Raw genomic sequence first — 25,750 nt, 5'->3', positions numbered from 1 at the left:
GGTTATTTATTTGACTTTTTTCTTGTTTCTTGAGGTAAGCCTGTAATTCTATGAACCTTCCCCTTAGCACTGTTTTTACAGTGTCCCATAGGTTTTGGGTTGTTGTGTTTTCATTTTCATTCATTTCTATGCATATTTAGATTTCTTTTTTGATTTCTTCTATGATTTGTTGGTTATTCAGAAGCGTGTTATTTAGCCTCCCTATGTTTGAATTTTTAATAATTTTTTTTCCTGTAATTGAGATCTAATCTTACTGCACTGTGGTCAGAAAAGATGACTGGAATGATTTCAATTTTTTTGAATTTCCCAAGGCTAGATTTATGGCCCAGGATGTGATCTATTCTGCTGGAGTTTTACTGACTGTTGGATCTGTCACCATCAGCCTCAGCTGGGGAATAAATAAAGCCCACCAGACTTTCAGGAAACTGCACTAACAGCTGAAAACATCACCAAACTAGGTTTAATTCCTCCATACCCAGGCTTCTGCCCAGGGACATCTGGGTTGCCCACTGCCACCACACCCCTGCAAAGGTGTATGTGTTAGTCAAATCCCTGTTTCCTGGGGGTCCAACCAACTGTTCACTATGAGCCCTCCACCTACAGGCATAGCTGACTGTAGACAGTTACCATGCTCATCGGCTCTGGGGACAGGATCACACCAAATATGGAGGGGTCTGGCTATGCAGCCAGTGCCCTGGATGGAAGGACACCAACCATTAGCCTAAACGTGACTCAGGAAAACCCAAGACAGTGTGTGCCCCTGAGGGATGTTTGTTCCTTAGGGCTCTTATGGCAAGGGCCACCCATGTTGGGCCATTAACTGTTTCCAAGAAAACTCTACCAGGGGACACTGGGCTATAGGTGGTTCACACCCAGATCCAGGTTACATTCAGATTTTAATTACACTCACACCACCTCTGAACCAAAGAGGGCCATTCATCTAGTCAGGAAGGGAACTAGACTGGTAATAGCAGAACTTGTCACTCTTGTAGGATCCCTGGTGAGCCTAATAAGAGGAACAATTTATAATACCATAAGTATAAAAGAAGTTGCTGGGACAGTGGCCTGGGTAACTAGAAAATCCAGTTCCAAACTTAGAATGATAAAATCTTCACTGGACTCTCTGGCCCAGAAGACATTTGACCACTGCAAAGCTCTTGTTTACCTGCTGGCTAATCAAGGGGGAATTTGTGCCCCACTAACCATTTCCTGTTGTTTCTATGTTAACATGAGCAGTCAGATAGAAGAGAGTGCATCCCAGATGCTAGAGAAAGCCGCTTGCAGACAGAGAAAGACAAATATCATACGGTATCACTTACACATGGAATCTTAAAAAAATGGTACAAATGAACTTATCTACCAAACAGAAGTAGAGTTACAGATGTAGAAAATGAACTTATGGTTACCAGGGGGTAAGGGAGGAAGAGACAAATTGGGAGACTGGGATTGACATATATAAACTATTGTATATAAAATAAATAACTAGTAAGAACTTACTGTATACAGCAGAGGGAACTCTACTCAATACTCTGTAACTCTGGAATGGCCTATATTGGAAAAGAATCTTTTAAAAAGTGGATATAAGTATATGTATAACTACTTCACTTTTCTGTGCACCTGAAACTAACACAACATTTTAAATCAACTATGCTCCAAAAAACAATATTTAAAAAAAAAAGAGAGAGGGCCACTTGGTTAAATACTCAGAACAAGAAGGGCCTGACTGAACTAATTTGAAAGGATCAGAAGAGCTGTTCCCAGGTTCCATGGGCTTCTAAGGCCATTCTTAGAACCCCCTACAGTTACTCTCCTTCTCTTGCTCTTTGGTCCATTATTCCTCAGTTGTCTCATTAGTTTTATATCTTGGAGAACCGAGTCAAGCTTCTGATGGTCTTTACTTAGGGCTATGAGAAACTGGGACTCTAGCCTGTTGACAATCAGATTCATTTTGGTTGAATCAGGAAAAATTCTGCTCTTCTAACCCAATATATGACAATGCCCTTGCTCAGCAGGAAGTGGTATCAGAAGACCAACCTTTGCCCCTCAGACTCCCTCAGGAATGAGAAGCAGTAAAAAGGAAAGGCTGTTGCCCTGAATTATATCCCTGCCCCTTTCTCAAATGGAAACCAACTGCTCTTATCTGAGCTTCACACTCAATCATAAAAGGAAAGAGAAAAATAAGAACTGATTAGAATTAGCCAGGACCCAAATGGCAGAAGACCTAACCTCCAGTAGACACAGACCCTCATTACATATTCACTGTAATATATTAGCATGATAAATGACACACCCACCAGGACCACTACAGTTGACAGTGGCTATGATAACAACCTGAAGAGCTTATACAAGGACTAAAAAGGAGTGTTGCCTCATTTCGGGTCCAAACCACACCCTGTTTTTGGGTAAGCCATGAATATTCCTCCCTCTCTTAACTTAATTCCCTTCCTTCTACCTTAGCCCTCCTATACTCAGTGTCTAAGCCAAATTGGGTTGAGAGGTTGATTTGCAAACTAAATCCCTGTTTCTCCGTTCTTTGGTCATTGAACAACTTGTCTTCTACCAGTCTCACCATCAGTTTACTTATGGGTTGTGGGAATCTGAGTGAAAAAAGAACCTCCCCAGTCATGATAGGGGGTCTCAGCCTGGGCTAGGACCCTGGAACAAGTCCAGGCAACCAATTCCATGACAAGCACAGCAGTTACATACACAAGAAACGTAGACTCCAGACACAAACTTCCTGGTTTGAGATCCCACTCTACCACTTACTAGCTGTGTGATGGTAGGCAACTTACTCAACCTCTCTGCTTCAGTGTCTTCAGGGTGAAGTAAGAGATAATAGCTCCTTTCTCTCCAGCAGGAAAACTGGAAATGGGTGCCAACCAATATCGAAGAGAAGTCCTCACCTTTCATTTCCATGCATGTATGTTTTGAAAATCCACAAACAGAACAAGCTTGGAGAGCTCCTTGCCCTGACTAAAGTTAAGGAGATGTTTGCCTGATTTGATATTAATTACAGTAACCACACCTATATTCCTTCTTCAAGGTCCCTCTTTCCTTGTGCTGTGCTGTGCTTAGTTGCTCAGTCATGTATGACTCTTTGTGATCCCATGAACTGTAGCCCGCCAGGCTCCTCTGTCCATAGGGACTCCAGGCAACGATACTGGAATGGATTGCCATTTCCTCCTCCAGGGGATCTTCTGAACCCAGGGATTGAACTCAAGTCTCCTGCATTGCAGGTGAATTATTTACCATCTGAGCTACCAGGGAAGCCCCCCTCTTTCCTTAGTGAAGTGAAAGTAGCTCAGTCGTGTCTGACTTTTGTGGCCCCATGGACTGTAGTCCATGGAATTCTCTAGGCCAGAATACTGGAGTGGGTAGCCTTTCCCTTCTCCAGGGGATCTTCCCAACTCAGGGATCGAACCCAGGTCTCCTCCATTGCTGGCAGGTTCTTTACCAGCTGAGCCATAAGGGAAGCCCAAGAACACTGGGGTGGGTAGCCTATCCGTTCTCCAGCAGATCTTCCCGACCCAGGAATCAAACCAGGGTCTCCTGCATCACAGGTGGATTCTTTACCAACTGAGCTATGAGGGAAGCCCTTAGGGGTCATCAAATGGCCAAGAGACATAGCTACACACACTGAATAAACTACTATCAAAACAAGCATAAGAGCTCCAAGGCCCCAGGGACCCCGTAGACTGTCCCATAAAAGAAGGAAATATCAGAATTTATGGAAAAGATGATTAGGGTCCAGAAACAAAAGACCTAATAATCACCTAAATGTGATTAAAGTCCAAAGGTTCAGGCCTGCCTAGTTAGTGGTCTCAGTTATCAGATGAAAACTTTAGTTAAGAACTTCAGCTCTCTGCAGCATTTTTTTCATTGGCGCTTCCTCCCAGCTCAGAGACCTGTCAATGGAACCATTGACACAATGAAACCAGGACCACAAGGCTCCAGGGCAGGACCACCTGCATCAAGACCATGCACTGCTTCTCTGAAGGCTAAAATCTAGATAAGACCCCACTCCCCCAGGGTTTGGTCTTCAAAGGTGGAAGTGGAGATATTTGCAATAGGGAAAGGGGCTGTGGCCAAATACATACTCTGCTCCTGGCTGTGTGTTCCAAATTAAAGCAAAACATGTTCCAGAAATAGTGTCCCCATTCATTTCATAAAAACCAAAAGTGTTTTGTACATACTTGAAATTGACCACCACTAGGTACCAGGACATACAGTCAGTCACACAGGAAGAGAGGGAGGGAGAGAAAGAAAGACAGGGTCACAGACAGGGGGAGAGAGGGAGTCCAGGGTAGCTGGAACTCAGTTGTTCACCTAAGGAACATGGGAAAATGTGGGGACATTATTGGAAGATGGCAAATGTGCAGGGCAATAATTAGATAAAGAAAATTGTTCATAATCTGCTTGCTTAGCAGGGAAAGGTGCAGCTTTAGTTCAGAACTGACTGAATTCCTGAGTGGTTCTGAGGAAGACAGATAAGGTGGAGAGTAGGAGGCCCAGTCCCTTCTCCCGCTGGGCTGTGACTCCCCCTAGGCAGCCTCCCTACCTCCTGCTCCTGCAGCATCAGCTCTCAGGCTTCTGAGACTGGTTGGGTGGAGAGCAGCAAGGCAGGGAGAGCCAGTACCCCTGCCACCAGGTCCCCAGGCACCTCTCCCAGTCCTGTTGCCCTCTACCCTGGGCACCCGAGCGTACTCCCTCGCCTTGTCCCTCGGTTTCTAAAGGAGCTGGCAGTGTCAGGCATGCCGATTGTCACAGCTCAGACAGGGCACTCACCAGACAAACAGGCGTGAGCAGAAATTAGCGTTCTGCAGCGGGTTGGGCTTCACCTCCGGGGACACAGGCAGCATCTTGCAGGTCAAGGCAGACACGGACTCAGTTCGCACTGCTCAGGAGGCACTGGTGGTGATGCTGGAGACTGGCCGCCTCGCAGGTCCACTGGGTGGGAGCCTGAGAACACCTGCTTCTGAGAGTGGAGCTTGGGTTACTGCAGGTCCCACCTCACAGGATTGAGCAGCCTCCAGGGACCACCTCTGAGGCACCCACTCTGTGCAGCTGCTCCCACAGGCATAGGATGGAGGCAGTGCACCATGTGTGGGGCTGCAGGATCAAGAGACACCCGGGTAGACGCTTCCAGAAGCCCCACGCAAGTGGGAGGCAAAGCTACCAGCTCTTTGATAAAAGCAGGCAGGCTGATTGCGGGGCACAACCAGCCCAGCTCCCCGGAGTGCACCTGGCTGTAAACTCTGCGGAAGTTCCTGGTCTGAGCCCAGGCACTCACCCAGAAGGTGGAAAAGGGAGGCTCAGCCCCACCCACCTCTGCTGCTCAGAGGCTCCCCAGGTGCTGCAGAGGAAACCAGGAGAAAGCTGGCAAAAGGAGATAGAAGCCCACCCTCTGGGCACACTGCTCTCCTCAGGACCAAATGAGGGCCCTGTGGGAAGGTCTCCAACTGGAATGGAGCAGGACCCTGGGGGGCCTTCCTGAGATAAACCCCAACCCCACCACATGCCCTCTGCCTGTCTCTTGCTTGTAGAAAAGCTTCAGTCTCCCAGGCCTCCTCTGAGTCACAAAAGGCTAGCTCAAGAATCACTGATTGGAAAAATGTGAACATGTATTAACAAAAACTTAATCAATAGATTAGCCATACAGCAGTCACAGAATCTTTAGTTCCTCCCTGAAGGCTACAGATAACAGGGTCTAGTGCACATTTCTGAGTTTTGCAGCTGCTAGAAAGCCCACCAGGTGAGAAAAGTTAACTGCATGATGACCATGATAAACTGGAACCTGAGGAGTTATGATGACAACCCCTGCTACATTACTCTACTCCTCAACATCAACCAATCAGAAAATGCACATGAGCTAATCAAGTACCTTGGACTCTATCCCTCAGCTTGCACTTAAAAATGCTCCCCCAAAATCCACTGGGGAATTCCAGCCTTCCGAGCATGAACATCCTGTACTTCTTGCTTGACCCTTGCAATAAACTTTTCTCTGCTCAGAATGCCAACATTTCAGTTTGTTTTTTCTCACTGTACCTTGGGCACAAGACCTTGGATTGGTCAATACAATCAGCAGCTAAATATTTGACCTTGGCCAATAACAGGGTTTAGCATGGATTATGTTTGTAGAGCTGCAAGACTTGAAAGAAATGTAAGAAAAGATTAGAAGACTTCAAATGGTCTTGGTAGATGAATTCACACTGTCACGGGAGACCTCTGCAATATGTGAGATGTCTTTTGGCATCTCAGGTTACATTGTGGGGGGACCTCAGTGAGCTTTTTCCTGCCCTCCTACAAGGGGCATTTGGGACAGAGAGATTGCCTTATGATTTCTTTCATGAGTTCAGGGCCTGCCTAGTAGAATAACAGTGGCATATGTTACAGAATATAGGTTATGTGCATTTCTAGGGAACTGACTTCATTTTTAACTCCCACAATGCCCTATTCAGTTCAGTTCAGTTCAATTACTCAGTCATGTCCTACTCTTTGTGACTCCATGGACTGCAGCATACCAGGCTTCCCTGTTCATTACCAACTCCTGGAGCTTACTCAAACTCATGTCCATCGAGTCGGTGATGCCATCCAGCCATCTCATCCTCTGTCATCCCCTTCTCCTCCTGCCTTCAATCTTTTCCAGCATCAGGGTCTTTTCAAATGAGTCAGCTCTTCACATCAGGTGACCCAAGTATTGGAGCTTCAGCATCAGTTCTTCCAGTGAATATTCAGGACTGATTTCCTTGAGAATGGACTGGCTGGATCTCCTTCCAGTCCAAGGCACTCCCAAGAGGCTTTTCCAACACCACAATTCAAAAGCATTAATTCTTCAGCACTTGGCTTTCTTTATAGCCCAACACTTTCATCCATACTAGACTACTGGAAAAACCATAGTTTGACTAGATGAAACTTTGTCAGCAAAGTTATGTCTCTCCTTTTTAATATGCCATCTAGGTTGGTCAGAGCTTTTTTTTTTTTTTTTTTTTTTGCAAGGAGCAAGCACCTTTAATTTCATGGCTGCAGTCACCATCTGCAGTGATTTTGGAGCCCAAGAAAATAAAGTCTTTCACAGGTTTCCATTGATTCCACATCTACTTGCCATGAAGTGATACAGCCCAATGCCATGATCTTAGTTTTTTTGAATATTGAGTTTTAAGCCAACTAAGAAGGTATTATGTCTGTTTTCCAGATGAGAAAAATGATACTCAAGGATAGCACCTCTCCAAGGTCTTTGAATCAGTAAATAACGAATCTTGATTTGGATTCAAGTCCAAGACCAGCATGATCATCTCACTGGTGGATGGCCAGTGCATGAAAAGTGTCTAGAATATGCTCTCTGAATGAATCAATGACTGTAGAACTGAATGAACAAACTCTTGGACTCCCACTCATGAGCGTTATTTGTGTAGCTGTCTTACCAGCTCAGCAGCTTCTCTTCCTCTTCACATTATATGAAGAAAGATCAAAGTTTGTGGTGCCTGTAACAAGATCATCTCATTATTCTTTGATAATTTCCCATGTACCTTAGCTAAAATGGTGTTATTAATCATGACTTTTAGCTTCAGTTATGCAAGATATATTCTGCAGAACTAGTGTACAACAATGTGGTTACAGTTGACAATACTGTACCATATACTTTTCATTTGCTGAGAGAGTAGATCTTGGGTGTTTTAAAAAATTTAAAAAAAATTAAAAAAGCAAAATGGTTAAGATGTGAAGTGACATATATTGATTGGCTTGGTGTGATGAGTATTTCACAATATATATGCCAAGTCATCAAGTTGTACATTTAAATATATACAATTTTTGATTGTCAATTATACCTCAATAAAGCTGGAGGAGAAATCAATTTTAAAGAAACTCTTAATGTATTCAATTTTTTATAAAGCAGGTACTCAGGGAAAGTCATACAGTAACTATTTATTAAATACATACTATTCCAAGAGCTAGGGATACTTAAGTGAACAGGATGAGTGGTATAAAGCAGGGTCTTTGTAACATTCAAGTCCCTAGGGCTCCTGAGGCTAACAGGATCCCTCCTTGGACAGTGTGACCTGCTGGAGCAGAAGCTGTCACTTTCCAGCTCGTGTCCTTTGACTCGTCTCCAGAACTAAGGAGCTCACTGCTTATCGACCAATCTCCTACCAATGAAAGCACACAAGGGCCATATGCAAAGCAAGCCAAAAACCTTGGATTCAATTCTTAACCAGTGATGGATGGGGAATGGGTAGATAAATGCCCCAGTGCCCTTGCCTGTCAGCTGGAAAAATTCTGTCTCCCAGGGTGACTCTATTGCAAAAGCAGTAACTTTCTTGCTAACACACTTTTTATTGGTTTCCTTCCCGTTTATGTCTCACTTCTCCACTCCCTACATGTGTTTTCCTAGCATCACTTCTAAAATAAATCAATTTCATGCAAATATTTGCCTTAAGGTCTGCTACTGAGGAACCCAAACTATGACACCTATGAGGAACATACTTCTAATTACTGAAAAACACATTCACTCCCTTGAAGCCATGAAAATCCTTATTAATACTATAAACCCTGGGTTATCAAACACAGTAGCACTATTCACATGATGATTCTGAGGACTTTAAATGCATTTGGTAAAAACTGAGGTGTGATTTAACTGTACAATACACCACAGATTTAAAAGACAGCATAAAACTTTTTTGTCTCAATGATTTTTTACATTTATTACATGTTGATATAGTATTTTTGACACATTGGTTTAAAAATGTCTTACTAGTATTACTTTCATTTGTCCCTTTTAACTTCTTCACATGGCTATTGAAAATTTAAAATTACAGATGTGGCTCACTATATATTTCTATAGATAGCACTGCTTTTAGTCAATGGACAGGCTTTAGCACCACATATGTCTCTCCCACTCAAGAAAGCAAATCAGTAAGGGTGTTGTTACTATACAAATCTTGAATATGATTGAATTCATGAAAAGAAGTCATACTCACATTTCAGAACTTTGTTATTAGTAATGAGTTACCTGTGTTACTTTCCACTGGCCCTCTGTGATATTTGCATTATTACACTATCATATAGATCCCTGATGTAAAAAATTAGGCAAAACTGCTCAATGTGGGCCAATATAGTCTATTTGGTCTTCCTTTAAGATGTTATAATAATACTGGAAACTTCAGTTATTTTGTTTTGAGCCTTTTGGAAAACTAGTCCATTATTGAGATAAGTTGCCCAGCAACTGCTAAGAGTTAATAAAGGTGTTCTCAGAAAATAATATACCTAAAAAGATGAAATCCCTGCTTTCAGGCTCACAATGTAGAAAAAGAATAAATAAAAAGAAAATTACAGCAAAATAATAATGTAGTAATATAAGCATACAAATATATTCATTCTCATCTATTAGATTAACCAAGCTCTTTGAAAATGAGAATACCCCATGCTAACTAAGATAATGTGTATGAGCACTGTAATATACTATTGGTAAACTATAAATTAGAATAGCTTTTTCAGCACATAATTTGACAATATTTATTAAGAGCCTTAAAAATGTTCATCTTCTTTGACTCAATAGGAGCTTTACTTATAAGATGATGAAGGCAAAAAGTCACTTATAGAAAACTATTTATATACAAACATTTCTCAGAGCAGTGGTTATTATTAAATTATAATAGAAACATTTAACTTCTAAGTTCAGGGATCGCAACATGATTAAATAATTATGAACTATTTTTAAACACATGTTTTTGAATATCTACCATACATCTACCCTTCAAAGCACTGGGAATCAACTGTCTACAAGACATGCAATGTTTATCTTCTCACAGTGTTTACAATGAAGCGTGGAGAAGGAAATGGCAACCCACTGCAGCGTTCTTGCCTGGAGAATCCCAGGGACAGGGGAGCCTGGTGGGCTGCCTTCTACAGGGTCGCCCAGAGTCAGACACGACTGAAGCGACTTAGCAGCAGCAGCAGCAGTGGGAGATAGACAGTAAACAAGTAAATAAATGAACAAGATAATATCAGGTTTGATGAAGACTACGAACAGGAAGTGAAAGTGGCTGGAGATGACTGACAAGTCCTGATTTAAATGGGTAGTCAATGAGCCTGCTCAGAGGAGAAACTTAAGCCAAAACATGAAAACCAGGGAGTCAGTCTTGTGCAAACCTGGGAGCAAAAACCCAAAAAGGTAAAAAATAGATAAATCCATGGTATTGGAAAAGATAACTTAGGTGAGTGTAGTTGAAAAAAAAAAAATGAAAAAAGGAAAGGGAGACCTCCTCTTGCATCTGTCAAAGGAGACAAACTGCCACCCCTGAGACTGGGGAGGCCCACAGGTGAACAGAGGAAGTTGAGGCTTCCTCAGGGTGAAACCACCATGGGAACCTGCGCTTGGGGAGGAAACCAGAGCCATAACTGACAAACTGCGGGAGGCTCAGTGTGAACAATCTGAGAGTAAAACCTCTGGGGGGACCCAGTCATGCGGGGACTCACAATATTGTGAGATTTACCTCCAGGAGCTTCACCAGGATCCTACAGGAGATGCCAGGGAAAATCCCCTCAGCCTTCCTGCTGGGAGTGGGGAGATGGGGAGTAGCCAATTTGAAATAGACCAGAACACTCAGTCCTCTTAAGAAGGCCTTCCCTAGAGGAAAACTAGTACCAGAGTCTAATCCTCCAGGGTATTAACTGAGCCCAACTGACCTGGGGGAAGGGAAATACCCAGCTCCAGCTGGCTCAAGCCATTGTGTCCCATAAAAGGCAGGGGGTGGCGGAGAGAACTTGTGAGGTTCACAATCCAGAGGCAGAGGCTCTCTGAGGGGCTGAGACCTAATCATGGGATCTGCCTCCCCTCACACCTCACCTCCTCATTACTAAAGCCCCGTCAAAGCAGTGCCTTTAATCCAGGACATCATGTCTGCATTTCAAGAGAAACTTACAAGACATACCAAAAGGCAAAAGAAAAAAGAAAAATATTTTTGAAGAGACAAAGCATCAACAGAATCAGGCATGGCAGCAATGTTGGAAATATCAGATGAGGAATTCAAAGCAACTATGGCTTCCCTGGTGGCTCAGTGGTAAAGAATCTGCCTGCCAGTGCAGGAGACCTGGGTTTGATCCCTGGGTCAGAAAGATCCCCTGGAGAAGAAAATGGCAACCCACTTCAGTATTCTTGCTGGGGAAATCCTATGGATGGAGGAGCCTGGCAGGCTACAGTTCATGGGGTCACAAAAGAGTCAAACACGATGGAAAGACTAAACAACAATAACATGATTAATATGTCAAGGGCTCTAATGGATAAAGTATACAGCATATAAGAACAGATGGGATATAGAAACGGAAAGATGGAGATTCTAAGAAAGAACCAAGAGTAAATGCTATAGATGAAAAGCAGTGTAACAGAAATGAAGAAAAATAACCCCTACAACTAGGCTTATTATTTTCAAATTAAAGAAAAACATTTTGGCTATAGAGGAATAAAAATAAGAATTATATCCAATTCTCCTAAGAAACCACGCAAACAAGGAGAGAGTAGAGTGAAAAAGTTTTAAGTGTTGAGAGAAAAAACCACCAACTTAGAATTCTGTAATTTGTGAAATGATTGTTCAAAAGTGAAGGAAAATTGAATACTTTCTCAGACAAACAAAAATTGGGAAAGGAGTACAACAAGGCTGTATATTGTCATCCTGCTTATTTAACTTATATGCAGACTACATCATACAAAATGCCAGACTAGATAAAGCACAAACTGGAATCAAGATTGCCAGGAGAAATATCAATAACCTCAGATATGCAGCTGAAGCCTGGTGTGCTGTATTCCACAAGGTTGCAAAGAGTCAGACACAACTGAGTGACTGAACTGAACTGAACTGACGCAGATGATACCACTCTAGTGGCACAAAGCAAAGAGGAACTAAAGAGTCTCTTGATGAGGATGACAGACGAGAGTGAAAAAACTGGCTTGAAACTCAACATTCAAAGAGACTGTGGTATCTTGTCCCATCACTTTATGGCAAATAGATAGGGAAAAAGTGGAAGCAGTGACAGATTTTATTTTCTTGGGCTCCAAAATCACTGCGGATGGTGACTGCAGCCATAATATTAAAAGACACTTGCTCTTTGGAAGGAAAGCTATGACAAACCTAATAAAATCTAAAGGGAAGATGTAGAAATTCTGGAGATGGATTCACAACAATGTGAATATAATTAATGCCACAGAGCAGTGCATTTAAGAAATGGTTAAAAAGTTTCATTTTACATTATGTATACTGTGTAGGGGAGAGGAAAATTCCTCTTTCTTTCACACTTCTAGGCTCTCTGGATGGAGCCTTGGAAATTCAAATGATGTAAGACAGATGAACAAGAGAAATATAGTTTATTAACCTGTGCACCATGAACACTTATGGAAAGATCTTCTATCATTTATAGATTGCTATTGTTGTACTCAAACAGTTTTGTAAAAGTGTTTCATGTTCAAGAAGATTCATAGAAAAGACTTTTGATAAAGATAGGCTTCTGATAAATTTCAGACCATGCTGGTCAACTTTGTAAGAAATTTTATAAATCTAGCAGAAAGCCTGATGGCTTCATAAACTGTTAACAAAAAAGATTAGTTGCTGAGTGAACTGGTGAATATGGTTATGATTTTCATGTTTTTTGTCTAAAATATTACCAGTTTAAGGCTGCATTTTCCAGATATAATGAAACTCTTCCCTTCAAGATAATTATGACTTACAACAATTTGGAAAATTAGACCTCTGTAAGTAGAACTAAAACGTGTCTTTTCTTTCTACCTGTTCCCTCCAAAAATTGGAAACCCTTAAGTTCCCAGCAGATGTATCAGATAAATAATGAAGGCCACCTCCTAACAGGGACAACTCTTCCACCTCCAGCTGATAATTGTATTCCCTGAACAAAGTTTCTCATTTGTAAAGTGGGTACTGAAAATCAGTATCAATTTCATGAAGTTATTGTTGATGTGAAAGTGCTTATTGCAGTTCCTAACACAGAAAAGATGTTCAATAAGTAGAAACAATTATGAGAAGATATTTTACCAGAAAATTAAACTGACTGTCCCTTGCTATGGTGTGAGTGTTTGTGTAAAAGGAATGAAAATGGAATTCTTGAGGTTATAGCTTAAAGGGTACTGGTGCTGGTATAAAGTGCACAATTGGCAAGAAAACAGCCAACAAAGATTTCCTCCACAGAAGAGAGATCGAAACCCAAGTCAGAGGAGAGCAAATGTCTGGGAATGAGAGGCAGAGTGCTGAAGAGCCCTGTCCCCAGTGATCACCATCCCCAAAGAAGGGGGGATACAGGATATGATAGAAACCCCTTCAAGTATGGCTCATGCCTTACCTCCTGCTAGAAGCCAGCAGAGTTATCAGCTTTGTAGAGGAGACCCCCATGCCATAAACCTGTGTTATGAGTGAAGTAGAAAACCCTGATTTCCCACTTGGGGTCTGGAAAATTCAGAAAGCGGGAGGCAGCAGGCTTATGGAGTCTGGAGCCAGGATGAGAGAATGCCATAGAGGGAGATGAAGTGTATGCCGTCCAGCTGGGGAGCAGATAAGAACCAATTACATCCTTCCTTTAAAATCCCATGAAGCGAAGAGAAGTGAAAGTCACTCAGTCGTGTCCAACTGTTTGTGACTCCAGGGACCATACAGTCCATGGAATTCTCCAGGCCAGAATACTGGAGTGGGTAGTCTATTGATTTTCTAGGGGATCTTCCCAACACAGGGATTGAACCAAGGTCTCCCACATTGCAGGCAGATTCTTTACCAGCTGAGCCACAAGGGAAGCCCAAGAACACTGGAGTGGGTAGCCTATCCTTTCTCCAGCAGATCTTCCCAACCTAGGAATCGAACCGGGGTCACCTGCATTGCAGGTGGATTCTTTACCAACAGAGCTATCAGGGAAGCCCTAAAATCCCATAGCAAAAGTAGATTTTAAAAACAAAACAAGTTAAAAAAGCAAAATCTGCTGGGAAAGCAGAAACCAGACTTTGCTAGAGTTTAAGAGACACTAGGACAATAAATAAGAATTCTTCTTAAATATAAGTCAACTACTTTACAGTCAGTTTAGATCTATAATCTCTATCCTTCATTCTCCAGGTTACCAGTTGTGCAGGAAAAAGAAATATCATATCCTGGGAGCCCTGAGACTAGCTGTCTAGTGAGGTTCCTTGGCTTCTGCAGGAAAGAATACAAGAACGAGCTGAAGTAGAGTGAAAGTGAATTGATTCAGGGAGATACACACTCCACAGACAGAATGTGGACTTTCTCAGAAGGCAAGAGTGCCCCCCAAAATATGGGGTTGTGGATTTTTATGGGTTGGGGAATTTCATAGGATAGCGAGTGGGAGGAATATTCTTGCTATTCTGAGGAAGGGATGGGGAGTGTAAGGAATTGGATCACTGCACATTTTTTGGCCTTTTATGGTCAGCCTTGGAACTATCACAGTGCCTATCATGGTGGTAGGGGAATGATTTTTAGTGTTCTAATGAAGGTGTAATGAGTTAGAGGTCAGTGACTAGATCATGCTCAGCACCATCTTGATTGTAGCTGGTTTGAGTCAGTTTTTGTGGGATCCTGTTTTTCTTAATATCTGTGCTCCTGTCTTCATTCTGTTAACGATTGAGCCCTCCTTCCTTTCTCACACCATAGACACAATTTACATAGTGATGAGACCATCTTAGCCCCTTACCCAGGAGCCCAGACCTGGTTCTCTTGCACCCTGATGCCTACACCCTTCCCTTTCCTATTTAAACAATATCTAGTTGTCTTCCTCAAATGAAGAACATCAAGGACTTTCACTAATTTCAGGAGCAACATCAAACCCCTGCCAAGAGGGAGTTACTTTGTGGGTAAAAAAACAACAAAACAAACAAAATTGATTATTTCTTCAGGCTTATGGAAGAAATCAGTCTCTTTCTCTCCATTGGATTATCACCACAGGTAACAAAGGAAACAGTCATTAAAGGTAAGGTGGTGCCCTTAACATTCCAGGAGGCCAGGTGCTGATGAAGCAGTCACTAGCAAAGCCTACCAACAATTCCCTGGAGTAAAAGTAGAAGCTGGGTCTTCCCAGGTGACTCAGTGGTAAAGCAGCCGCCTGCCAATGCCGGAGACAGGTGATGCAGGTTTGATGCCTGGTTGGGAAGATCCCCTGGAGAAAGAAATGGCGACCCACTCCAGTACTCTTGCCCAGAAAATCCCATGGAGGGAGGAGCATGGTGGGCTTCAATCTATGGGGTCACAAACAAGTTGGACACACCTGAGCAACTACACAACAGAAAGTAGAATCTGGGTCATAAAATAAAAATCTAACCTTTTTTTCTTTCCCTTTGTGCTGAGTTGATTTTCACTTGCTCACAGGTCACCTCCTGCAGAGGCCTCGCAACCCTGGCCCTTCAGACGGGACTCTCTGGGGAGAAATGGCTCCAGTGACACCTCACCGCAGAGGGCCGTGTGCAGAGACGCTGCTCCCAGTGCTCTGCTTCAAGATGGCGGCCAGGGGTCCGAAGGCAGAGACGATGCACCTGGCACCTTGATCTGGGCGTGTAGGTACACAGCTGAGCCCGGACTCGCGAGAACCCCGCCCCTCTCCACTCATGAACCACAAGCACCAGCCCCGTGGAGGGCTTTTAGGGGAGAGCGTGTGCTCCAGAGCAAGTTCCATTGAAACAAGCCACACCTGGCAAAGGAGGCTTGTTGGGGTCTGACATGGGAGGGGGCTAACAGAATAGGAAGAAATCAAACCCTTTTCTGCCATATGAGAGTATGATTTTCCTAGAGACCTAGCTAAGGGAGAAGCAGCAGACTAGTTAAGAAAATTATTACTTTATATAATTGTAGTTTGCATCATTCCCTTTAAAAGTTATGTTTACTCTTGGAAACCTGTGTCTCCCCTCCTGATAGAAGCTGCTGCTGCGTCACTTCAGTCGTGTCCAAGTCTGTGCGACCCCATAGACGGAAGCCCACCAGGCTACCCTGCCCCTGGGATTCTCCAGGCAAGAACACTGGAGTGAGTTGCCATTTCCTTCTCCAATGCGTGAAAGTGAAAAGTGAAAGTGAAGTCGCTCAGTCCTATCAGACTCTTAGCAACCCCATGGACCGCAGCTTACCGGGCTCCTCCATCCATGGGATTTTCCAGGCAAGAGTACTGAAGTGGGGTGCCATTGCCTTCTCTGCCTGATAGAACCTAGGTGAGGCTTATATACCTTCCTGTTCTGTCAGGTCAAAGACTTAAAGAACCAGACTCTCAGGAGCCTCTCAGAGTGGGATTCTTGAGGGAAGTCCATTGTCTGGGAGACCCAGGCTCACACTAGACCCAGAAACCAGCAGCATCTTCTCCTTCAAACGCCCCTACCCTTCCTGATCTGAGCCCCAAGAAACGCCCCGTCATGCTAAACTGAGGATTTAAACTCGAGATTTGGTGACTGGCCAGGGAATGGAGCCTGATTCAAGTGTTGAGACCTTCATGGGGATGGGGTTTTCCCATGACGATGGGTCTCTGGCAGGAGGCAGGTAGAGATTCATGTGAACAGAGTGGAAGGGGACCCTCAGTAAAAACCCAGGTTCAAGAGGGATGGTGTCGCCCTGGGGAGTTCGCCCAAAAGAAAGAAAGTGTAGGTGCTCAGTTGTTTCCGATTCTCTGTAACCTGATAAACTGTAGCCTGCCAGACTCCTCTGTCTGTGGACATCTCTAGGCAGGAGTACTGTAGTGGATTGACATTTCCTTTTCCAGGGACTCTTCCCAACTCAGGGATTGAACCTGGGTCTTCCACATTGTAGGCAGATTCTTTACTATCTGAGCCACAAGGGAAGCCTAAAGTCTCAATTCTTTAAGTGATTTCCCCTTTATAGTATGGGAAAAGACAAATTGTGAAAAACTTTAGCTATTTTCCAGCTTACTGAAATATATACTGACCCTTTTAAACATATTCTGGTTCTTGAGTTAACTAACTGAGACCATCCCTGCCCAGCGCAGGGCTGCAGTTCCAGGAAAGCTGATGGGACAGGATGGTGAGATGGAAAGGGGAACAGTCTCCCCACCTCCACTCACTGACCTACTGGGGAGAGAGCGTCATCCTGTCAAGTGGACTGTGACTCAGAAACTCAGGTCTTGAGAGCAGTCCTGTGAAGGGGACAGAGCAGGAGACGAGAGGAGAACTCCCCACAGTAGCAGAGAGTTCTCCTTACTGCACAGTCAGGAACACCAGGGAGAATGAATCTGCTGTCTGTCACTACATCAACCTACTGAGACATCAGTGGCCTAAAGCAGTGGTCACTTATTCATTACTCAGTACGGTTGTGAGGCTGATGAGGCAGGGTTGTTGCTGGCCTCCTGGGATCACTCACAGGCTTGCCCACAGCTGGGGGCCCCACTGGCACTGGATGTTCAGATGGGCCTCACTTCCACTGTGGGCTGAGCTGGGATGTCTGGAAGGAAGACTTGGGGTGGCCTGGTTTCTCCCCCTATGTGGCCTCCCCTCTCAGGCTACTGACATGTCAGTGGTCAGGGAGGGAGTCTGTGATGGAGTCACCTCTGAGCTGAGGTCTCCTAAATGATTAGAAGGCATCAGTGAGCAGGGAAAAGGGGGAGAGGCTGGTGAGAGGGCAGAAATTGACTTATAAGAGAGAATAACATGTGCCTGTGAGGTAGGAGGAAGTATGACGCTTTCTAGAAAAACAGGAATAAGGTTAGGTTGGTAACTACAAGTAATATAAGAAAAGAGGGGACGTGAATGTCAGGTCATGCAAGTTCTAGGAGCTAAGGAGTTTTTTTTTCTTTGCTTTTAATCTTCGTACCAAGAGTGGGAAACTGTTGAAAAGTTTTAAGCGATGGCATGACACGATCTGATCTTCTCTTTAAAGAAAGATAATGATTATGCACTTCAGGTTTTACCGGGGGACTGGAGCAGGATTTCTCAACCTTAGCAGGGTTGACATTTGCACCAGACAAGCCTTTTTTTAATTTTTTGGTGAGGGGACCTGTACATTGCAGGGTGTGTTTCAGCGTCCCCAAACTCTGTCCACTGGATGTAGTAGTCACCTCTCCTCTCAGTTGTGGCAACCAAAAATGTGTCCAGACATTGTTGGCAAGATATCCTTGGGGAATCCAGTTCCTGGTTGAGAACCACTGAGCTGGAATGAATTCAGGGTTTCCTCTGTTTTCCAGGAGAGAAATACTCCTCACTGGGCTTGAATGGTGGAGGTGGAGCTGAGATGAACAGATAGGACTGCAGAGACCAGGAGATGAACTCAGCAGTACTTGGGTGGACAGACCCATCACGATGATCCAGTTATCAATCCTCTCTCTGCTTCCCTCCTTCAATATTCCACCTGCTGTGAAGAAAGAATCTGGTCTTGTGTTGGAGATACTCATAGTTGGGTGGCAAAAGGATAGCATGTGGAATGTAAAGTTCTCTTTCACTCTGTTGTAGTTTGTTGATGCAACACTCATATAGTGTCAATGTCTGATCAAGGAATTGATTGCTCACGTAGGGTCAAAGTTTGATCAAGGAACTGATTAAAAATAAGCAAGGCAGGGCAAAAAAAACCCCAAAGTTAAAAACAACAAAGGGACTTCCCTGGTGATCCACTGGTTAATAAGACTATATGCTCCCAATGCAGGAGGTGCAGGTTTAATCTTACTTTCCCTGGCCAGGGGACTAAGATCCCATCTGCCACACAGTGTGACATTAAAAACAAGAAAGATTCATGTCAATATATGGCAAAAACCACTACAATATTGTAAAGTAATTAGCCTCCAACTAATAAAAATAAATGGGAAAAAATAAATAAATAAAAAAATAAAATAATAATAAAATAAAAACAAGAAAGAGAGAGAAATAAAGAAAGGTTGATTATTCCCAGAATTGTTTGTTTACTTATTTTTGGCTGTGCTGGTCTTTCAGTCTTTGTTGCTTTTATGCGGCTTTCTTTGGTTGAGGAGAGCAGGGGCTACTCTTCATTGTGGTGTGTGAGCTTCTCATTGTGGTGACTTCCCCTGCTGTGGAGCACAGGCTCTAGGTATGTGGGCTTCAGTAGTTGCAACATGGGCACTCAGTAGTTGTGGCACACAGGCTTAGATGTTCCACAATATGTGGAGTCTTCCCGGACCAGAGATCGAACCTGTGTCCCCTGCATTGACAGGTGGATTCTTATTCACTGTGCCACCAGGGAACTAGTCCCAGGCTTATTTTTGGATGAGGGAAGTGTAAAGGTCTGGAAAGCAAAGTGAGACATGAGGGCAATGGAGAGAGGGCTCTGGAATGAACTTGCATGAGGCACTGGTAGCAAACCTTAGAACATCTGTCTGCAGATGCAACCATGTTCTTTTTAAATATAATTGTGTCCTCATTCCCTTGGTTTTTCTTGTTCTTATTCACTCACTTAGTCATGTCCAACTCTTTGCAACCTCATGATCTATAGCACACCAGACTCCTCTGTCCTCCACTGTCTCATGGAGTTTGCTCAAATTCATGTCCATTTAGTCAGTGAAGCTTTTTAACCATCTCATCCTCTACCACCTGCTTTCTCCTTTTGCTTTCAGTCTTGCCCAGCATCAGGGTCTTTTTCAATGAGACAGCTCTTCACATTAGGTGGCCAAAGTATTGGCCAGGAACACTCCTTCTAATGAATATTAAGGGTTGATTTCCTTTAGGATTGACTGGCTTGATATCCTTGCTATCCAAGGGACTCTCAAGATTCTTCTTCAGACCATAATTCAAAAGCATAAGTTCTTTGGCCCTCAGCCTTCTTTATGCTCCAACTCTCACATTGATACATGACTATGGGAAAACCCAGAGCTTTGACTATATGGACCTTTGTCGGCAATGTAATGTCTGGGTTTTAATGCATTGTCTAGCTTTGTGACACCATTTCTACCAAGGAGCAAGTGTCTTTTAATTTCATAACTGCCATTACTGTCTGCATTGATTTTGGAGCCCAAGAAAATAAAATCTGTTACTGCTTTCACTTTTTCCTTTTCTATTTGCCATGAAGTGATGGGATCATATACCATAATTTTAGTTTTATTTCTTTTTTTTTTTAATTTTTTTATTAGTTGGAGGCTAATTACTTCACAACATTTCAGTGGGTTTTGTCATACATTGATATGAATCAGCCATAGATTTACACTTATTCCCCATCCCGATCCCCCCTCCCACCTCCCTCTCCACCCGATTCCTCTGGGTCTTCCCAGTGCACCAGGCCCGAGCACTTGTCTCATGCATCCCACCTGGGCTGGTGATCTGTTTCACCTAGATAATATACATGCTGTTCTTTCGAAACATCCCACCCTCACCTTCTCCCACAGAGTTCAAAAGTCTGTTCTGTACTTCTGTGTCTCTTTTTCTGTTTTGCATATAGGGTTATCGTTACCATCTTTCTAAATTCCATATATATGTGTTAGTATGCTGTAATGTTCTTTATCTTTCTGGCTTACTTCACTTTGTATAATGGGCTCCAGTTTCATCCATCTCATTAGAACTGATTCAAATGAATTCTTTTTAATGGCTGAGTAATATTCCATGGTGTATATGTACCACAGCTTCCTTATCCATTCATCTGCTGATGGGCATTAGGTTGCTTCCATGTCCTGGCTATTATAAACAGTGTTGTGATGTACATTGGGGTGCACGTGTCTCTTTCAGATCTGGTTTCCTCAGTGTGTATGCCCAGAAGTGGGATTGCTGGGTCATATGGCAGTTCTATTTCCAGATTTTTAAGGAATCTCCACACTGTTCTCCATAGCGACTGTACTAGTTTGCATTCCACCAACAGTGTAAGAGGGTTCCCTTTTCTCCACACCCTCTCCAGCATTTATTGCTTGTAGACTTTTGAATAGCAGCCATCCTGACTGGCGTGTAATGGTACCTCATTGTGGTTTTGATTTGCATTTCTCTGATAATGAGTGATGTTGAGCATCTTTTCATGTGTTTGTTAGCCATCTGTATGTCTTCCTTGGAGAAATGTCTGTTTAGTTCTTTGGCCCATTTTTTGATTGGGTCATTTATTTTTCTGGAATTGAGCTTCAGGAGTTGCTTGTATATTTTTGAGGTTAATCCTTTGTCTGTTTCTTCATTTGCTATTGTTTTCTCCCAATCTGAGGGCTGTCTTTTCACCTTACTTATAGTTTCCTTTGTAGTGCAAAAGCTTTTAAGTTTCATTAGGTCCCATTTGTTTATTTTTGCTTTTATTTCCAATATTCTGGGAGGTGGGTCATAGAGGATCTTGCTGTGATTTATGTCGGAGAGTGTTTTGCCTATGTTCTCCTCTAGGAGTTTTATAGTTTCTGGTCTTACATTTAGATCTTTAATCCATTTTGAGTTTATTTTTGTGTATGGTGTTAGAAAGTGTTCTAGTTTCATTCTTTTACAAGTGGTTGACCAGTTTTCCCAGCACCACTTGTTAAAGAGGTTGTCTTTTTTCCATTGTATATCCTTGCCTCTTGGTCAAAGATAAGGTGTCATAGGTTTTGGATTTATCTCTGGGCTTTCTATTCTGTTCCATTGATCTATATTTCTCTCTTTGTGCCAGTACCATACTGTCTTGATGACTGTGGCTTTGTAGTAGAGTCTGAAGTCAGGCAGCTTGATTCCTCCAGTTCCATTCTTCTTTCTCAAGATTACTTTGGCTATTCGAGGTTTTTTGTATTTCCATACAAATTGTGAAATTCTTTGGTCTAGTTCTGTGAAAAATACCGTTGGTAGCTTGATAGGGATTGCATTGAATCTATAGATTGCTTTGGGTAGAATAGCCATTTTGACAATATTGATTCTTCCAATCCATGAACACGGTATGTTTCTCCATCTGTTTGTGTCCTCTTTGATTTCTTTCATCAGTGTTTTATAGTTTTCTATGTATAGGTCTTTTGTTTCTTTAGGTAGATATACTCCTAAGTATTTTATTCTTTTTGTTGCAATGGTGAATGGTATTGTTTCCTTAAGTTCTCTTTCTGTTTTCTCATTGTTAGTGTATAGGAATGCAAGGGATTTCTGTGTGTTAATTTTATATCCTGCAACTTTACTATATTCATTGATTAGCTCTAGTAATTTTCTGGTAGAGTCTTTAGGGTTTTCTATGTAGAGGATCATGTCATCTGCAAACAGTGAGAGTTTCACTTCTTCTTTTCCTATCTGGATTCCTTTTACTTCTTTTTCTGCTCTGATTGCTGTGGCCAAAACTTCCAACACTAAGTTGAATAGTAGTGGTGAGAGTGGGCACCCTTGTCTTGTTCCTGATTTCAGGGGAAATGCTTTCAATTTTTCACCATTGAGGGTGATGCTTGCTGTGGGTTTGTCATATATAGCTTTTATTATGTTGAGGTATGTTCCTTCTATTCCTGCTTTTTGGAGAGTTTTAATCATAAATGAGTGTTGAATTTTGTCAAAGGCTTTCTCTGCATCTATTGAGATAATCATATGATTTTTATCTTTCAATTTGTTAATGTGGTGTATTACATTGATTGATTTGCGGATATTGAAGAATCCTTGCATTCCTGGGATAAAGCCCACTTGGTCATGGTGTATGATTTTTTTAATATGTTGTTGGATTCTGTTTGCTAGAATTTTGTTAAGGATTTTTGCATCTATGTTCATCAGTGATATTGGCCTGTAGTTTTCCTTTTTTGTGGCATCTTTGTCTGGTTTTGGAATTAGGGTGATGGTGGCCTCATAGAATGAGTTTGGAAGTTTACCTACCTCTCCAATTTTCTGGAAGCATTTGAGTAGGATAGGTTTTAGCTCTTCTCTAAATTTTTGGTAGAATTCAGCTTTGAAGCCATCTGGTCTTGGACTTCTGTTGCTGGAAGATTTCTGATTACAGTTTCAATATCCATGCTTGTGATGGGTCTGTTAAGATTTCCTATTTCTTCCTGGTTCAGTTTTGGAAAGTTATACTTTTCTAAGAATTTGTCCATTTCTTCCAAGTTGTCCATTTTATTGGCATACTTGCTGATAATAGTCTCGAATGATCCTTTGTATTTCTGTTTTGTCTGTTGTGACCTCTCCATTTTCACTTCTAATTTGGTTGATTTGATTTTTCTCCCTTTGTTTCTTGATGAGTCTGGCTAATGGCTTGTCAATTTTATTTATCTTCTCAAAGAACCAGCCTTTGGCTTTGTTGATTTTTGCTATGGTCTCTTTTGTTTCTTTTGCATTTATTTCTGCCCTAATTTTTAAGATTTCTTCCCTTCTACTAACCCTGGGGTTCTTCATTTCTTCCTTTTCTATTTGCTTTAGGTGTAGAGTTAGGTTATTTATTTGACTTTTTTCTTGTTTCTTGAGGTAAGCCTGTGTTGCTATGAACCTTCCCCTTAGCACTGCTTTTACAGTGTCCCATAGGTTTTAGGTTGTTGTGTTTTCATTTTCATTCATTTCTGTGCATATTTTGATTTCTTTTTTGATTTCTTCTATGATTTATTGGTTGTTCAGCCCCCATGTGTTGGAATTTTTAATAGTTTTTCTCCTGTAATTGATATCTAATCTTACTGCGTTGTGGTCAGTAAAGATGCTTGGAATGATTTAATTTTTTTTTTAATTTACCAAGGCTAGATTTATGGCCCAGAATATGATCTATCCTGGAGAAGGTTCCGTGTGCACTTGAGAAAAAGGTGAAATTCATTGTTTTGGGGTGAAAAGTCCTATAGATAACAATTAGGTCTAACTGGTCTATTGTGTCATTTAAAGTTTGTGTTTCCTTGTTAATTTTCTGTTTAGCCAATCTATCCACAGGTGTGAGTGGGGTATTAAAGTCTCCTACTATTATTTTGTTATTGTTAATTTCCCCTTTCATACTTGTTAGCATTTGTCTTACATATTGCAGTGCTCCTGTGTTGGGTGCATATATATTTATAATTGTTATATCTTCTTCTTGGATTGATCCTTTGATCATTATGTAGTGCCCATCTTTGTCTCTTTTCACAGCCTTTGTTTTAAAGTCTATTTTATCTGATATGAGTATTGTGACTACCGCTTTCTTTTGGTCTCTATTTGCATGGAATATCTTTTTCCAGCCCTTCACTTTCAGTCTGCATGTGTTCCATGTTTCAAGGTGGGTCTCTTGTAGACAACATATATAGGGGTCTTGATTTTGTATCCATTCAGCCAGTCTTTGTCTTTTGGTTGGGGCATTCAACCCATTTACATTTAAGGTAATTAATGATAAGTATGACCCTATTGCCATTTACTTTATTGTTTTGTGTTCAAGTTTATACACCCTTTCTGTGTTTCCTGTCTAGAGAAGATCATTTAGCATTTGTTGGAGAGCTGGTTTGGTGATGCTGAATTCTCTCAGGTTTTGCTTGTTTGTAAAGCTTTTGATTTCTCCTTCATATCTGAATGAGATCCTTGCTGGGTACAGTAATCTGAGTTGTAGGTTATTCTCTTTCATTACTTTAAGTATGTCCTGCCATTCCCTTCTGGCCTGAAGAGTTTCTATTGAAAGATCAGCTGTTATCCTTATGGGAATCCCCTTGTGTGTTATTTGTTGTTTTTCCCTTGCTGCTTTTAATATTTGTTCTTTGTGTTTGATCTTTGTTAATTTGATGAATATGTGTCACAGTTTGGGTTGTTACCTCAAGATAGTTCCCTCAGATCGTCCTCGGGCATTCAGGCCTTGTCCTTACCCATGCCTTCCTGCCCAGCCCCCACTTGCTAGTGGGGGATGCAAGTGTCTGGGCTGCTGCTCTGGTGGGAGTTGCTGTTAGGAATGTAATCTGTGGGCTTTATTTATTTATTTATTTTTCCTCCCGGGTATGTTGCCCTCTGAGATTCCAAGGCTCGCCACGGACCCGCCGGAGAGAGTGTTTCCTGGTGTTTGGAAACTTCTCTTTTTTTTAAGACTCCATTCCCAGGATGGATCTCCATCCCTACATCTTTTGTCTCTCTTTCCATCTTTTATATTTTGTCCTACCTCCTTTCAAAGACAATGGGCTGCCTTTCTGGGTGCCTGATGTCCTCTGCCAGCATTCAGAAGTTGTTTTGTGGAATTTGCTCAGCGTTCAAATATTCTTTTGATGAATTTGTTGGGGAGAAAGTGGTCTCCTCGTCCTATTTCTCTGCCATCTTAAACCGTCCCCACCTGCTAAAATCTTAATGCTAGGATTTCAGTACAGTTTTCTTCAGATCCATCAGCCTTTATAAGCATATGCATTTAATTCAGCATTACAATCCTTTATTTATTGAACCCAAGAGGTTGTTCCAATGATCACTGCTTCCTTTTCTAAATCATCACAAGCCATTGGTTTAGTACTGCACTTGGGCTTACCTCGTGGCTCAGTTGGTAAAGAATCCGTCTGCAAAGTGGGAGACCTGGGTTTGATCCCTGGGTTAGGAAGATCCCCTGGAGAAGGGAAAGGCTACACACCCAGTACTCTGGCCTAGAGAACTCAATGGACTATATCCATGGAGTCACAAAGAGCTGGACATGACTGAGCAAACTTCACTTTCTTTCACTCTTTCTTTGGAATTTTACATGAGGGCAGTTTCTGGAATGATTTATTTCTTCCCTTTGAAACACCAGGTAAAGAGCTTCAGTCTTATCTTGATACCACTCCTTTTCTTTTGTCATTATTATGCAATATGCTAATGAGATAATTTTCCACCCGACAAATGGAGTCAGATAATAAATATGAGTTTGAGGCTTTCCCTGTTAGCTCAGATGGTTAAGAATCGGCCTGCAATTTGGGAGAACTGGGTTTGATCCCTGGGGTTGGGAAGATTCCTGGGAAAAGGTAATGGCCACCCACTCCAGTATTC

At 42.3% G+C, this 25,750-nt stretch overlaps 1 protein-coding gene across 2 annotated transcripts in view; it reads right to left on the bottom strand.

Moving 5' to 3' along the window:
- Window positions 1–25,750, bottom strand: part of LOC122447477 (ATP-binding cassette sub-family C member 4-like) — a 1,659,665-nt gene that overhangs the window by 139,894 nt on the left and 1,494,021 nt on the right. For both annotated transcript variants that reach the window (XM_043478129.1, XM_043478124.1), the window contains exon 1: window positions 4,786–5,252. In XM_043478129.1, the coding sequence (XP_043334064.1) occupies window positions 4,786–4,859 (74 nt within the window). In that variant the 5' untranslated portion in view covers window positions 4,860–5,252. Of the gene's footprint in view, window positions 1–4,785 lie in introns of those variants that run through there.

The sequence above is a fragment of the Cervus canadensis genome, chromosome 9, assembly GCF_019320065.1.
Source record: "Cervus canadensis isolate Bull #8, Minnesota chromosome 9, ASM1932006v1, whole genome shotgun sequence".
Taxonomy (NCBI): Eukaryota; Metazoa; Chordata; class Mammalia; order Artiodactyla; family Cervidae; genus Cervus; species Cervus canadensis.
This window is presented reverse-complemented; position numbering and strand designations above follow the sequence as displayed.